A 14,973-nucleotide genomic window follows, 5' to 3' on the forward strand; every position below is an offset into this window, starting at 1 on the left:
AAATAAAATCTTCAAAAAATCACAGGTACATAACGTTACCTACATAAAAAATAGAAGAAAATTAAATATTGGATAATTTTGTCCTTTTTTTTATAGTATATTACACTACACTAACATTACTGCAGCTGTTCTAACACGAAAGGAATATTGCCGTGCGAGAGAGGCAGGTTGAGGTTTCCAGGGTTAGAGTAGTGCAGAAGMTATCATAAGCTGAGGCAGTGAAGAAAATAGAGGAAGATGTGTCAAGGGGGAGGGATCCTGAGAGCAGTGGTGTGAGTAGTAGATCTGTACCAGTACAGAGGGATAAAACAACAASTTATTTATATTTTTTATTTAACCTTTATTAAGCTAGGCAAGTCAGTTAAGAACAAATTCTCATTTACAATGACGGTACAAACATTATTGGGCAAAGACAACAGCACAACAGGCAAGAAGGTAGAGGCAACAATACATCAGGCAAAGCAGCCACAACTGTCAGTAAGAGTGTCCATGATTGAGTCTTTGAATGAAGAGATGGAGATAAAACTGTCCAGTTTGAATGCTTTTTGCAGCTCGTTCCAGTCGCTAGCTGCAGCGAACTGAAAAGAGGAGCGACCCAGTGATGTATGTGCTTTGAGGAATGTGACTGGCAGAACGGGTGTTGTATGTGGAAGATGAGGGCTGCAGTAGGTATCTCAGATAGGGGGTGGGATGAGGCCTAAGATAGGGGGGGTTTCAGTAAGATATATGTATAATATATATGTTTTAGTAAGATTGGATTTTTGGCATTTATAGCAATGGTTATCAACTGTACTGCAGGGATGGAATGTAAATAGCAGAAAATAGAGGTTGTGGTGGTAGCTGCAGAAAGGTACTTGGGTGTGCGAGACTTAAGGTCAGAGTTAAGTGGTTGTGTCCCATCCTTTCAAGCTGTTGGCCTGAAGTAGGACTAAATAGATTTAAATCCTGGAGTATTGTGTATATATTTTATTATTTAAAAAAAAATTGTGTGTGAGTGTAGTGTTAGATGGTAGGGTATTTGTTTTATTTGTTTACTTTTTCAAGYGAAGTATAAGGGAGTTATACTCCAGTCTGGGTAGGAGGCGGTAATGCAACATTTATTGGATGCCAATTACCTTTAAACCTCACCGAAGAAGAACATAGGAATATTGCGTATTACGGATGCGATAAATTGACTTCACTTCGAAGGTTGGAATAGACAGCAACAGGTAGCCGAAGAGAGGGTCTTCAGCATTTAACCGGATCGTTCGACAGAGGACGAATGTGAGTTMTTAACCTACTAACGTTAAAGCTCTCACTCGAAGGGCTGTGTAATGTCAATATTGAGAGATTATGTTGTGAATGCTGAACCATCCTTTATTGCCAGATAAACCCTGATTCTGTCCTTTGAAGGGATGTTAGCTAGTAGCTATTAACTTTAGGTGACAATCTAAGGTCACGACGACAAATAACTTGTTATGAAAACAAAGCGGTGACTAATGATTGTCAAACATCATCTGTTAGTTTAACATGCGAGTCACCGGGCAGAAGCTCGAACTGGGGACCCATCGGTCTAGTAGTGAGTCTACTAGTAGTGAGTAGTGAGTACTGTAGTTGATTAGTAAACTGGAACAGATAAATTCAAGGCGGTTTCCTGCTATGTGTCACGTAGCTAGTATGTTGTGTAAGGACATGTTGTGTTATAAGCAATGAATATGGAATATAAATTATGATTAAATTATTGCAATTTTAATGGACTTGAAGGAAAAACTATATACATTACTTTAGCAAGTCCGTATGACAGATTAATATAAATTGGACTGTTATTGATCCATCAAGCCAGTTCTCTTATGTCTGCCCCTCTTTCCTCCTAGTTACCATGTCCTCCAACAACAATTTTTCATCATTTGATGATGAGAATGAATCAAAATTTATGAGGAAAGCAAAGGAGTCGCCGTTTGTCCCAATAGGTAAGTGAAGCTGTAGAATTAAAAAAATATTTTCAAGGGCAGGAATTATGTTGGGTTTCATTGTAGTGGAGGTTTTCCATAGTGCATGTTTGAGTGAATCCCAGTCAGTCATGGAATAAATTGCAATCCACTCTTCCAACCCTGATTCTATGGTTAGATATCATACACCCAGTAACCTAACGTAGCAGGCATAAAACAAACTCAGTAGTGGAGTTCCCACATCAGGTTTTACGTGGAAACGGAAGCTAGGTTGAATTAGCTGTGTCCCTGAAAACCGAATGCATCCGGTTGTCAACTCCACTATGCCCAGTGTTTGACTTGGGCAGGAGCTCACCGGAACTGAGTACTGGCACCTCAAATTTTCTACAGCTTGAGGTCCTGCACCTCCTAGAATAACAGTTAAATTATTGTGGAGCTCCTGCACCTAAATGTAAACGGTACCCAAAATAAGTACCGGCACATATTTCAGTTCAAGTCGAGCACTGGGTAGGCCTACACCACCCCAGTCATCATTACATTTCCCATGTGTGTGTTTTACAGGCATGGCAGGATGTGCTGCAGTGGTAGCCTTTGGTGTGTGGAGGCTGAAGTCACGGGGGAACACAAAGATGTCAGTCCACCTCATCCACATGCGTGTTGGAGCTCAAGGCTTTATAGTAGGCGCAATGACATTAGGTAAATCCTATTAGGTAAATCCTAATCCAATATGTCACTGCATTTTCTTGTTTTGGCTCAATTAAACGCTAACTGTAATACTTGTGTCCTCAGTATTGTTTTGACGGTTCCTACTTTGAGGTGAGGTCTATGACCTGACTGGGGTAATGTCAACAGTCAGGTCATAGACCTCACCTCAAAGTAGGAACCGTCAAAACAATACTGAGGACACAAGTATTACAGTTAGTATTACAGTTAGCGTTTAATTGAGCCAAAACAAGAAAATGCAGTGACACACACAACCAGGACTATAGTACCCCTGTACCCCTTTGCTGTATAACAGATACACAGGCCCAACRGCTAATATCTCTCAATTTACAGGGGAAACATGTACCACACAAGACTGACTGTGTTGTCCTTACACACTAACATATAATAGACCACGAACATGACTTTGTTTGTCTATTTGTAGGGGTGATCTACTCCATGTACAAAGAATACAGTGCCCACAAGGACCTGGGTAAAGACAGCAAGTGAGCCTACCAGCCAATCAGCAACTGGCTTGACCAGAGAACGCATCAAGCCTGCCATTCCTGCATTGTACTTTTTGAAATAGAAGTCCTAGAATGGATCATATCTGTCAAAGTAACATTCCATTGATGGCAAGTCATTTATACTGAACAAACATATGAATGCAACAATTTCAAAGATTTTACTGAGTTACAGTTCATATAAGGAAATCAGTCAATTGAAATAAATTCATGAGGCCCACATCTATAGATTTCACATGACTGTGCAGGGGTGCAGCCATGAGTGGGCCTGGGAGGGCATAGGCCCACTCACTGGGGAGCCAGGCCCAGCCAATCAGAATGAGTTTTTTCCCACAAAAGGGCATTTATTGCATGTGCCCTCAACTTGAGACATCTGTGGCATTGTGTTGTGCCAAAACTGCACATTTTAGTGGCCTTTTGTCCCCAGCACGAGGTGCACCTGTGTAATGATCATGCTGTTTAATCAGCTTCTTGATATGCCACACCTGTCAGGTGGCTGGATTATCTTGGCAAGCGAGAAATGCTCACTAACAGGGATGTAAACAAATTTGTGCCCACAATGAGAGAACGCTTTTGCTTATGGAACATTTCTGGGATCTTTTATTTTTGCTCATCAAACTTGGGACCAACACTTTACATGTTGCGTTTATATTTTTCTGTATATTTTGGATGAGGTTGTCTTTTTTTTTGTTTAGTAGCATTTCAATCTGGCAATCACTTTGAAAAAGTATATACATGTCAGGAAATTGGCCAGCACATCCATTGTGTGTTCTGTTTATCATTCTCTCTGCTAGACAGCTGCTGTAAACCACTAGTAAAATATCACCTTTTAGGTAACTAAACCCATAGACTACTATAGTTAATCCATACACTGAACCTAGCCATGAAGAGTTAATTGTGTGTGTATATAGCTTATTTACTTTGACATGTGAGTGAGTTTTTTTTATTTTTATTCTACATGAACAGGTACAGAAGTAGGTTGTACTTTCAATTAACTATCCACACACTAACTAGTCTAACGAGAAGTATTGGCAAAAAACCTTATCGAGCTCAGGGGCTCACTCTGTCCAGCCTCACTGTTCACGAGTTTGTACTTTGAAAAATATTTTTTTTGAGCATAATTTGTACTTTTATTCATACAAAATGTATGGTATCAACAAAACTTGTAACATCCAAACTGTTACTTTGGTTTTCCTTAAAAATATCTACAAAAATACACTAGTCTATCTACTTGACAAATTATGAGTACTGACCTGGCTTTCTACAGTACATAAAATCAGTTTAACTATATACCTTACAGTGGATGATTCCTGTTAGAATGACATTAAAACAATCCAGAGTAATAACTTGACTAAAGTGGTGGCCATGCACATGCAGAGACCTTATATTTATGATCTACACTCAATGTCAGTAGATGGAAACAACATTGATCACTATTGTGTCATGGTTGATTCATATTGTCATCAGGAACTGTATTTAGCAGTGACACTGACTTCAGACAGCGCCAAGCAGCAGAAAAGGTCTACATCTATAATTTGTTATGGGCTTTGGAGACAACTTACACTTCAATGGGTAGAGTTCTGTACAAACAAAAACAATGGCTTTCACAGAAAGGTTAGTATCACATCGTCCTTTCCCTTAAATGATCCTCAGGTAATGGGATAATTTGGGCATGACGTGGGCTTTGATGCCTTTCACTGTAAAGCCAAAGCAACAGTTTTACTGAGGTGCTTTGACCAAAATAGCAGGATATTAGTAAAAGGGTCAAATTATACAACAGATTTTCAATGAGTACTCCCAATATATCTATTTGTGCCTTGGGTGTGAAATTGCATTTGTTAAAATGTATAATTATTTTGAGCACCCCTGTCCCAGTTTAAGCAGGGCAGTGGGTGCATATGCATGCATATCTTTTGAAAATAAATAAAGATGGTGGCCAATATATTCCAAGTGCCTGACCAATTAGGTTAGGAAGTTAAATTTAAAAAAAGACTTTCTAAACAATAACAAAGCCGTCACCCCACCTGTGTTTTGTAAAAAGCTGAGGTATGGGCCTGGAGAAATGTAACCACGCAAATTCATAGACCGAGCTATTAAAGCAAGCCCTGACCTTCCAAGATATCAAAATGATAGCTTTAAGCACGTGTCGAGGATATTCAGAGTTTGTTCACATTTACAATGTTTCCAGACATTGCAGTAAAACAAGCTTATATTTTTGGTTCTGATGGGGTATACCAGTTGAATTAAACTCATGAGGCATTTCTAAGAAACAATATTCCTCAAGAATCAATAGATATACACTGAGTGCACGAAACATTAGGAACACCTTCCTAATATTGAGTTGCACCCCACTTTTCCTTCAGAACAGCATCAATTCGTTGGGGCATGGACTCCATAAGGCAGAGGGTGTCAAACTCAAATACCCAGTGGGCCAAAATGTAAAACCTGAACAAAGTCGCGGGGCCAACATTGAACAAATGAACCTTTAATATGGACCCAAACAAGTTTTGCTTTAACATTGAATATGGAACAAGCATCGCTTATTACCATACAATATATAATTTAATAGTGGAGACATGCAAAATCGAATTTCAAATGAAAAAACACATCAATGGCATCATTTATTAACTAAATAAAATAAAAATTAAAATCGTATGCCTCTTTCTATTTGCAGCCTTCTGATTTAAATACCAAAATAAACTTTTTCCAGATGCGTCGCAGCTCTCATCCACAGCGAGGGAGAACGCAACAAATCTTTTCCCTTTTCCATCAGCTGGTCATACAGATTGGTGGCAAGATCACATGTGCGATCAGCTACTGTGTTCCTGCTCAGGCTCACGTTGAAAATGCTTGCTTTTTCTCTGGGCATACGAGGTCACAAACTTTCATCATGCACTTTTTCACGAACTCTCCCTCATTAAAGGGCCGGGCTGATTTTGCGATCTCTGCTGCCACTATATAACTAGCCTTTACAGCAGCCTCACTTTGTGATGTGGCTTTTTTGAACATATTCTGTTGTGAAACCAAACTTATTTTCATCTCCTCTACTTTCTGGCTCCTTTGAGTCATGTCCATGTCCTTGTATTTGTCATGGTGTTTCGTTTCATAGGTCGTCTAATGTTGTACTCCTTACTTACAGCCACGTTGACCCACAAACAAGACAAACAGGTTTGTCTTTTACATATGTAAACAGATATTCTGCCTCCACTTGTCCAGAAAGCTCCTGTTTTCTGCCTTTCTTTCTCCATTTTGGGAAGGGATAGCGCGCTGACAGTTGTAGCGTCTATGTTGCTATGACTACTGTCACAGAGGAGAGGGCGTTCTGGGTCCTGTCCTGATTGGCGCGCGAAAACAACAGCAGAGCATTATGGGATTCGTAGTATAGCGGTGAATGCGCTGTATAATACCGGCGGGCCAGCTCTAGTAGTAATTTGGTATTGTCTCGCGGCCAAATATAATTACCCCACGGGCCAAATTTGGCCGCGGGCCAGAGTTTGACACCCATGCCATAAGGTATCGAATGCATTCCACATGGATGCTGGCCCATGTTGACTCCAATGCTTCCCACAGTTGTGTCAAGTTGGCTGGATGTCCTTTGGGTGGTGGACCATTCTTGATACACATGGGAAACTGTTGAGCGTGAAACCCAGCAGCGTTGCAGTTCTCGACACACTTAAACCGGTCTTGCCCATTCACCCTCAATGTCAAAAATCCTTCTTTAACCTGTCTCCTCTTCATCTAGACTGATTTKAAGTGGATTTAACAAGTGACATTAATAAGGGATTATAGCTTTCCCCTGGATTCACCTGGTCCTTCTATGTCATGGAAAGAGCAGGTGTTCCTAATGTTTTGTACACTCAGTGTATATTCATTTATATGCAACACAATTTATGTAGCAACTTGGCCCTTTAAGTATTCTATATCTTCTCAATTCTTACCAAAGTGAAGTTATTTGTTCTCATAAATAAAAAAAATCTACAACATATAGTACCAGTCAAAGGTTGACACCTACTCATTGATGGGTTTTTATTTTTACTATTTTATTAAATTTTTACTATTTTATTCATTGTAGAATAATAGTTTAGACATCAAAAATATGAAATAACACATGGAATCATGTWGTAAACAAAAAAGTGTTAAATCAAAATGTTATATTTGAGTTTCTTCAAAGTAGCCACCCTTTGCCTTGACAGCTTTGCACATTCTTGGCATTCTCTCAACCAGCTTCACCTGGAATGCTTTTTCAACAGTCTTGAAGGAGTTCCCACATATGCTGAGCACTTGTTGGCTGCTTTTCCTTCACTCTGCGGTCCAACTCATCCCAAACCATCTCAATTGGGTTGAGGTCGGGTGATTGTGGAGGCCAGGTCACCTGATGCAGCACTCCATCACTCTCCTTCTTGGTCAAATAGCCTGTACACAGCCTGGAGGTGTGTTGGGTCATTGTCCTGTTGAAAAATAATTGATAATCCCACTAAGCGCAAACCAGATAGGATGGCGTATCGCTGGTTAAGTGTGCCTTGAATTCTAAATAAATCACTGATAGTGTCACCAGCAAAGCGCCCCCACACCATCACACCTCCTCATCCATGCTTCACGGTGGGAACCACACATGCAGAGATAATCCGTTCACCTAATCTGTGTCTCAAAGACATGGCGGTTGAAAAAAATAAGAAATAATCGCAAATTTGGACTCATCAGACCAAAGGACAGATTTCCACAGGTCTAATGGCCATTGCACGTGTTTCTTGGCCCAAGCAAGTTTCTTCTTATTATTGGTGTCCTTTTGTAGTGGTTTCTTTGCAGCAATTCGACCATGAAGGCCTGATTCACGCAGTCTCCTCTGAACAGTTGATGTTGAGATGTGTCTGTTACTTGAACACTGTGAAGCATTTATTTTGGCTGCAATTTCTGAGGCTGGTAATTCTAATGAACTTATCCTCTGCAGCAGAGGTAACTTTGCGTCTTCCTTTTTTGTGACGGTCCTCATGAGCCAGTTTCATCATAGCGCTTGATGGTTTTTTGGGACTGCACTTGAAGAAACTTTCAAAGTTCTTGACATTTTCCAGATTGACGGACCTTCATGTCTTAAAGTAATGATGGACTGTTTTTTTTCTTTCCATATTTGAGCTGTTCTTGCCATAATATGGACTTGGTCTTTTACCAAATAGGGCTATCTTCTGTATACCACCCCTACCTTGTCACAACACAACTGATTGGCTCAAACGCATTAAGAAGGAAAGAAATTTCACTAATTAACTTTTAACAAGGCACACCTGTTAATTGAAATGCATTCCAGGTGACTACCTCATGAAACTGGTTGAGAGAATGCCAAGAGCGTGCAAAGGGTGGCTACTTTGAATAATCTCAAATCTAACATATATTTAGATTTGTTTAACACTTTTTTGGTTACTGCATGATTCCATATGTGTTATTTCATAGTTTTGATGTCTTCACTATTATTCTACAATATAGAAAATAGTAAAAATAAAGAAACTCTGGAATGAGTAGGTGTGTCCAAACTTTTGACTGGTACTGTACATACATATTAATTGGAGGAAATTGCCTTTTTGGTAACAAATTGTGTAATACATACTGTGTATTTCCATTCTAAAAATATAACAGCGTTTCAAAGTCATATGGAAATGCTGACCTGAGAAAAGGCCGGCGCACTTGCAGAATTTTAAAAGCATGCTCAACATGATAAAAACCAACAACTCATTGATACTAACTTTATGATAATGCCAATCATAGTTAGGCTACCTGCCTAGTGGAATGTCAAGTGAGGGGTTCAAGGCTTCTTGTAAGGGATAGATGATGACGAAGGGCACTTACAAAGGTCTCGTTGGCACTAAGGCAAAGAAGGAGGAGCACTGTACTGGCTGAGCCTGTGGTCCCATGCTTCCACCATGTTAGGTCACCCCTGTCTAGCTACTGACTTTACCATTGCTAATATCCACCCCTCCAACGTGTCCTCCTTATCTCTCCACCATCGTGTTGCTGTCCATGTCATTCAGCAGGTAAACGTCTATGTGGCCCGTCAGCCTCAGACTCATCTGTTGAGAAGAGAGGAGGGTGAGAGATGGTTCATCTCATGTAATCTGAGTTTGATTATCTTATTACTCAAAGTCATAAGCACTTGATTGGTGGGACGTCCCGTTCATCAACTCAATAATCATTACTGGCATGCTTAAGCAGTTGTGTTTTGACTATGCATAGGCTACGAACTGTAAGCAGCAAAGCACTTTTCATCAAGTGATTGTGACTGGGATTGTGATTGGTATCTATAGTCTCAAATTTTGAAATGAAAATAAATGTATCACTGACACCAACCAAAAACATAGTATGTGCTTACCAACACAACACTTTTGCTCATTGGGCCTGGTGGTATGTATTCATTATTGTGAAATCACAGTACAAGTTCAAGAGCATAAAATGTGGTCAGTCCAGTGCAATGCGTAGATGCGGGAGTATGGGACATCAGGACTTTTATTATGTAGTGGTTGCTACAGACCACTATTGTGTGTAGATTGATGAGGAAAAATATTTATTTAATACATTTTAGAATAAGGCTTTAACGTAACAAAATGTTGAAAAAGGGCAGGGGTCTGAATACTTTCCGAATGCACTGTAGGTAAACAGAAACGTGCGTCAAACTTAACCCAAATACAGACATTKGTGTAAAACAAGCTTATATTTTTGGTTCTGATGGGGTATACGCGTTGAACTAGGCTCATGAGGCATTTCTAAGAAATAATTATTCAAGAATCAATTGATAAAGTGTACAAAACATTAGGAACACCTTTCTAATATAAAGTTGCACCCCCTTTATCCCTCAGAACAGCCTCAATTAATCAGGGCATGGACTCTACAAGGTGTCAAAAAGCATTCCGCAGGGATGCTGGCCCATGTTGACTCCAATGCTTCAAGCTGGCATGATGTCTTTTGGGTGGTGGACCATTCTTGATACACACGAGAAACTGTTGAGTGTGAAAAACCCAGCAGCATTGCAGTTCTTGACACACTCAAACCAGTGCGCCTGGCACCTACTACCATACCCTGTTCAAAGGCACGTTTTATCTTTTGTGTTTCCCATTCACCCTCTGAATGGCACATACAATCCAAGTCTCAATTGTCTCAAGATTAAAAATCCTTCTTTAACCGGTCTCGTCCCCTTCATCTACACTGACTGAAGTGGATATAACAGGTCACATCAATAAGGGATCCTAGCTTTCACCTGGATAGTCGATGTCATGGAAAGAGCAGGTGTTCCTAATGTTTTGTACACTGTTTCATCAATACAGGACCTTCTAAGTAGGTTTGCATGAGTGGGAGTTTCAGCTTTCCATGATGACATAACCATGTGGTAAATGTATTAATAGACCAATAACAAAGAGTTCCGGTGCGGATTGCCCCCACCCTGGCAGTACTGGCAACACTAGCTGCAGTAACCCATGGGGAGGGGGTCACACTCGGACATTCAGAGAGGGGGCATATTATTGTGGCCCTGGTGGCACAAAATCAAAGGTCGGACTGCACGGAGATGCTTGGGAATATGGTCACAACGGGAGACCACATGTCGGTGTTTCAGGGGAAGGGGGTATATCTGATCTCCATCACCTAGGACGTGACAATGGTTAATCAAATCTCCCAATTTTGCCCATTTTTGCAGGCCTTCTCATACAGTTGCAACTGTATATGCATTCGTAAATCAAGACCTTTCTTGAKTTGGGCTCTGGGATGGTGCAACTGTTGAGCATCTGAGTCTATGGTTGTTTGTGGTGGAAAGGGGTTAAGTGTGTATGAGTGTTTGTGTGTGTGTGTATCCCACAACTGTTGCGAGGGAGTAAAAGATGTTTGGGACAATATAGGATGAATCACAATAATTGTTTGCTAAAATAATAATTGCTTGCCAAAATGTAACTTTTGTAATTGCAATACTGGTAAGAGATAACAATCCTGTGCATAATATGCATACATTACGACAAATATTAATTGCTAATTATGGAAATTAAGATAAAAAAGATAAATATTTAAAAATCCTGTTTAATAGCTATATATAATACAAAGCGAGGTGAGGGCAATGGAAATGCTTTTGGCGGTTCATCTGCTTCTGTTCTGTGGGTGGCACTGTGTGCTCTTTTTGAAGGATGGGTCCCGGTCGCCATGGGATCCGGGGGGGGGGGGTTTGCCGGTCATTAGGATGACAACACAACGCGGGATGAGGGGTTTTAGCGGGTGGAATAGTGGGTACCAATTGTAGGTTTACTTAGTAGCAATGCAAATATCATGGTACAGCTATATAGACAATCATCATGTTACTTTTTAATGGTACGTTTACAAACATATATTATGATAAATAGAGTTGAAACTTGTGTCTCATTATGGTAATTGGTGAAATAAGTATAGCCAGTTATAATTGTAATGGCTTAGCAAATAAGAAAAGACGATCAGTATTTACCTGGTTAAAAGAGAAGCAATATATTATCTATTGTTTCAGGAAACTCATTCAACAGTTTTGATGAAGTTTTGGGGGAGGCRAAATATATTTCTCCCATGGGCAAAGAAATTCAAAAGGGGTGATGATATTAATTAACAGTAAATTTGATCCAAATTGTCCAAACAGATCCTCAAGGTAGATGGATGATTTTAAATATGTTATTGGACCATAAACAGATATGGTCCATATAATGATGATCCATGCTTCTTTGAAAATACATTCTTATATATATCAACCCTACAAGCAACACAAGACTATTATTATGGTAGGAGATTATAATACGGTTTTAAATATCTCTATGGACCGTAAAGAAAAAAACACTACAAACTATCACCCTCAGGCACTTAAGGAAATCATGGATGTCGTGGATATATGGAGGCTTAAATACCTTGACCTAGTGAGATATACATGGTGGAGGCTTAATCAAGCTAGTCCTCTTGATCGCTTTCTTATGTTGTTCTCTCTGGCGCCAAAAGTTTAAAAAGTGTTGATAGGGGACAGAATGTGATCAGGCCATCACATAATTGGTGCATATATATACATACATACACTTCGGTTGGAGTCATTAGAACTTGTTTTTCAACCACTACACAAATGTACTGTTAACTAACGATAGTTTTGGCAAGTCGTTTAGGACATCTACTTTGTGCATGACACAAGTAATTGGTAATTGGCTGATTTCTTTTGATTTTCCCATGATGTCAAGCAATGAGGCACTGAGTTTGAAGGTAGGCCTTGAAATACATCCACAGATACACCTCCAATTGACTCAAATTATGTCAATTAGCCTATCAGAATCTTCTAAAGCCATGGAATCATTTTCTGGAATTTTCCAAGCTGTTTAAAGGCACAGTCAACTTAGTGTATGTAAACTTCTGACCCACTGGAATCGTGATACAGTGAATTATAAGTGAAATAATCTGTCTGTAAACAATTGTTGGAAAAATGACCTGTGTCATGCACAAAGTAGATGTCCTAACCAACTTGCCAAAACTATAGTTTGTTAACAATACATTTGTGGAGTGGTTGAAAAACGAGTTTTAAACGACTCCAACCTAAGTGTATGTAAACTTCCAACTTCCACTGTAAATGGTAGATTATCGGACACTCAACAAGGTGGTCTGATTTAATTATTACTGAAACAGGATTCAAGTGGTATTTATAAAGATCCAGTCCATTTACAAAATGGGAGGCCTCTTTCACTTCAGTATTGTGACGCAAAAATTAGAGCTAAATGCTTAGCGCATAGAATTAAAAAGGTTTTGTCAGATATTATTTATCCTAATCAGACAGGTTTTTTACATGGATGATACATTGGAGATAATATAAGACAAGTACTGGAAACAATAGAACACTATGAAATATCTGGGAAACCAGGCCTGCTTTCATAGCTGACTTTGAAAAGGATTTTGATAAAGTACGACTTGAGTTTATATATAAATGCCTGGAATATTACAATTTTGGATAATCTCTTATAAAATGTGTTAAGGTTATGTATAGTAACCCTAGGTGTAAAATAGTAAATAATGGCTACATCTCAGAAAGTTTTAAACTGTCAAGAGTAAAACAAGGTTGTCCACTATCGGCATATCTATTCATTATTGCCATCAAAATGTTAGCTGTTAAAATTAGATCCAACAATAATATTAAGGGATTAGAAATCCATAGCTTAAAAGCAAAAGGTGTCATTGTATGCTGATTCATGTTTTCTTTTAAATCCACAATTAGAATCCCTCCACAGCCTCATAGAGGATCTAGATACTTTTTCTAACCTCTCTGCATTAAAACCAAATTATGATAAGTGTACTATATTATGTATTGGATCACAAAAAAATGCAACTTTTACATTACTGTGTAGTTTACCAATAAAATGGTCTGACAGGGATGTGGACATACTCTGTATACATATCCTGAAAGAAAGAAATGATCTCACGCCAATACATTTTAATAGAAAGTTAGCAAAAATAGATAATTTTTTCTACCATGGAAAATAAAACATCTGTCTATTTGTGGAAAAATAACCTTGATTAACTCTTTAGTCATATCACAGTTGACCTATTTGCTCGTGGTTTTGCCTACACCTAGCGACCTGCTTTTTAAATTACATGAGTAAAAAATTTGATTTGATTTGTAATGGCAAGCCAGACAAAATTAAATGGGCCTATTTATATAATGAATATGAATTCGGAGGGCAGAAATGATTAAATATTAAAGCACTAGACCTCTTACTAAAGGTGTCAGTCATACAAAAGTTAGACTTAAATCTGAAATGGTTCTGTATTAAATTAGTAAGAATGTCTCACCCCATGTTCAAGAATAGCCCTTTTCCCTTTATTCAGACAACAAATCGCTCACTTTTGGTTATTTGAAAACAAAATATCGTTATTTTGTAAACAAGCCATAGAAAGTTGGTTGCAATATCAGTTTAATCCACCTGAAAAAACAGAACAAATAATACAACAAATAGTGGTTAAACTCAAATATACTAATTGATAAAAAAATATTAAAAACTTTTCAGATACATAAAAAAAAAAAAAGTATAATCTTTGTAAATTATATCATAAATAGGACTGGTGGAGTTGTCACACATGCAGCTAACACAGACATATTGAAATGTCTGCTCTACCCAAAATTACAACCAACTAATTGCACCATTACCACAAATGGAAGAGGCAAGTGGAAGGGGAAAAAGAAAGAAACTTGCCATGCATTAAAGACCAAAATTGGTTAAAGAAAATTGTGATAAATAAAAATATATACCAAATTCACTTAATAAGGACCAAAAAATGTACAGCTGTGCCAAATAAATTGCAAAATAGTTGAGAAGAGATTTAATGTACCGATTCCATGGCACATGGTTTATGAAATGACACGCAAAATGACACCGGATTCAAAACTTAGATTTTTCTATTTAAATTATACAAGATTCATGCAACCAATAGAATGTTATATATATATGGGAGATACAATCTTCCCAGCGCTGCAGATTTTGCTGCGAGGAGGCAGAGTCATTAGATCATTTATTTTGGTACTGTGCATATGTAGCTAGTTTTTGGTCACAGGTCCCGTAATGACTGAAAAATTGCAACATTTGCCTACAACTAACGCCGCAGATAGCAATACTGGGTGATTTGAAAAGTCATAGTCAATCAAGAAATAATATAATTATTATTTTTGCAATTTTTTTTCTTTAATTTACAATCTGTAGAAACTATGAGAATAGAAAGGTTCAGTASTTTTGTGAAGCGTCACAGCACAGTTGAAAAACATATGGCAAATAAAAATCCAATATGGATGGTGTTAAGAGATAGATGGAAGT

At 38.5% G+C, this 14,973-nt stretch overlaps 2 protein-coding genes across 2 annotated transcripts in view; one reads left to right on the plus strand and one right to left on the minus strand.

Annotated features, from left to right (window-relative positions):
* The first annotated feature begins 1,140 nt into the window (after nucleotides 1-1,140).
* Nucleotides 1,141-3,374, plus strand: LOC111970217 (HIG1 domain family member 1A, mitochondrial). Its single transcript, XM_023996817.2, has 4 exons — nucleotides 1,141-1,263; nucleotides 1,854-1,949; nucleotides 2,490-2,624; nucleotides 3,076-3,374. Exons 2-4 carry the CDS (start codon nucleotides 1,859-1,861, stop codon nucleotides 3,138-3,140), a joined length of 291 nt encoding a protein of 96 aa, XP_023852585.1. The 5' UTR covers nucleotides 1,141-1,263; nucleotides 1,854-1,858; the 3' UTR covers nucleotides 3,141-3,374.
* Nucleotides 3,375-9,040: 5,666 nt separating this feature from the next.
* The window catches only part of LOC111970218 (natural resistance-associated macrophage protein 2), a 39,371-nt gene continuing 33,438 nt past the window's right edge, over nucleotides 9,041-14,973 (minus strand). Inside the window, exon 17 of the mRNA XM_023996819.2 lies at nucleotides 9,041-9,210. Within this exon, the coding sequence (XP_023852587.1) occupies nucleotides 9,133-9,210 (78 nt within the window). The 3' untranslated portion in view covers nucleotides 9,041-9,132. The remainder of the gene's footprint in view (nucleotides 9,211-14,973) is intronic.

Source organism: Salvelinus sp. IW2-2015, linkage group LG11, assembly GCF_002910315.2.
Source record: "Salvelinus sp. IW2-2015 linkage group LG11, ASM291031v2, whole genome shotgun sequence".
Taxonomy (NCBI): domain Eukaryota; kingdom Metazoa; phylum Chordata; class Actinopteri; order Salmoniformes; family Salmonidae; genus Salvelinus; species Salvelinus sp. IW2-2015.

Excerpts from the sequence above, each read along its gene's own strand:
- LOC111970217 (XM_023996817.2), top strand. The coding sequence starts at position 1,859 with ATGTCCTCCAACAACAATTTTTCATCATTTGATGATGAGAATGAATCA. Across the intron at positions 1,950-2,489 it reads GTCGCCGTTTGTCCCAATAG|GCATGGCAGGATGTGCTGCA; the intron begins GTAAGTGAAGCT and ends TGTGTTTTACAG. Across the intron at positions 2,625-3,075 it reads AGTAGGCGCAATGACATTAG|GGGTGATCTACTCCATGTAC; the intron begins GTAAATCCTATT and ends GTCTATTTGTAG.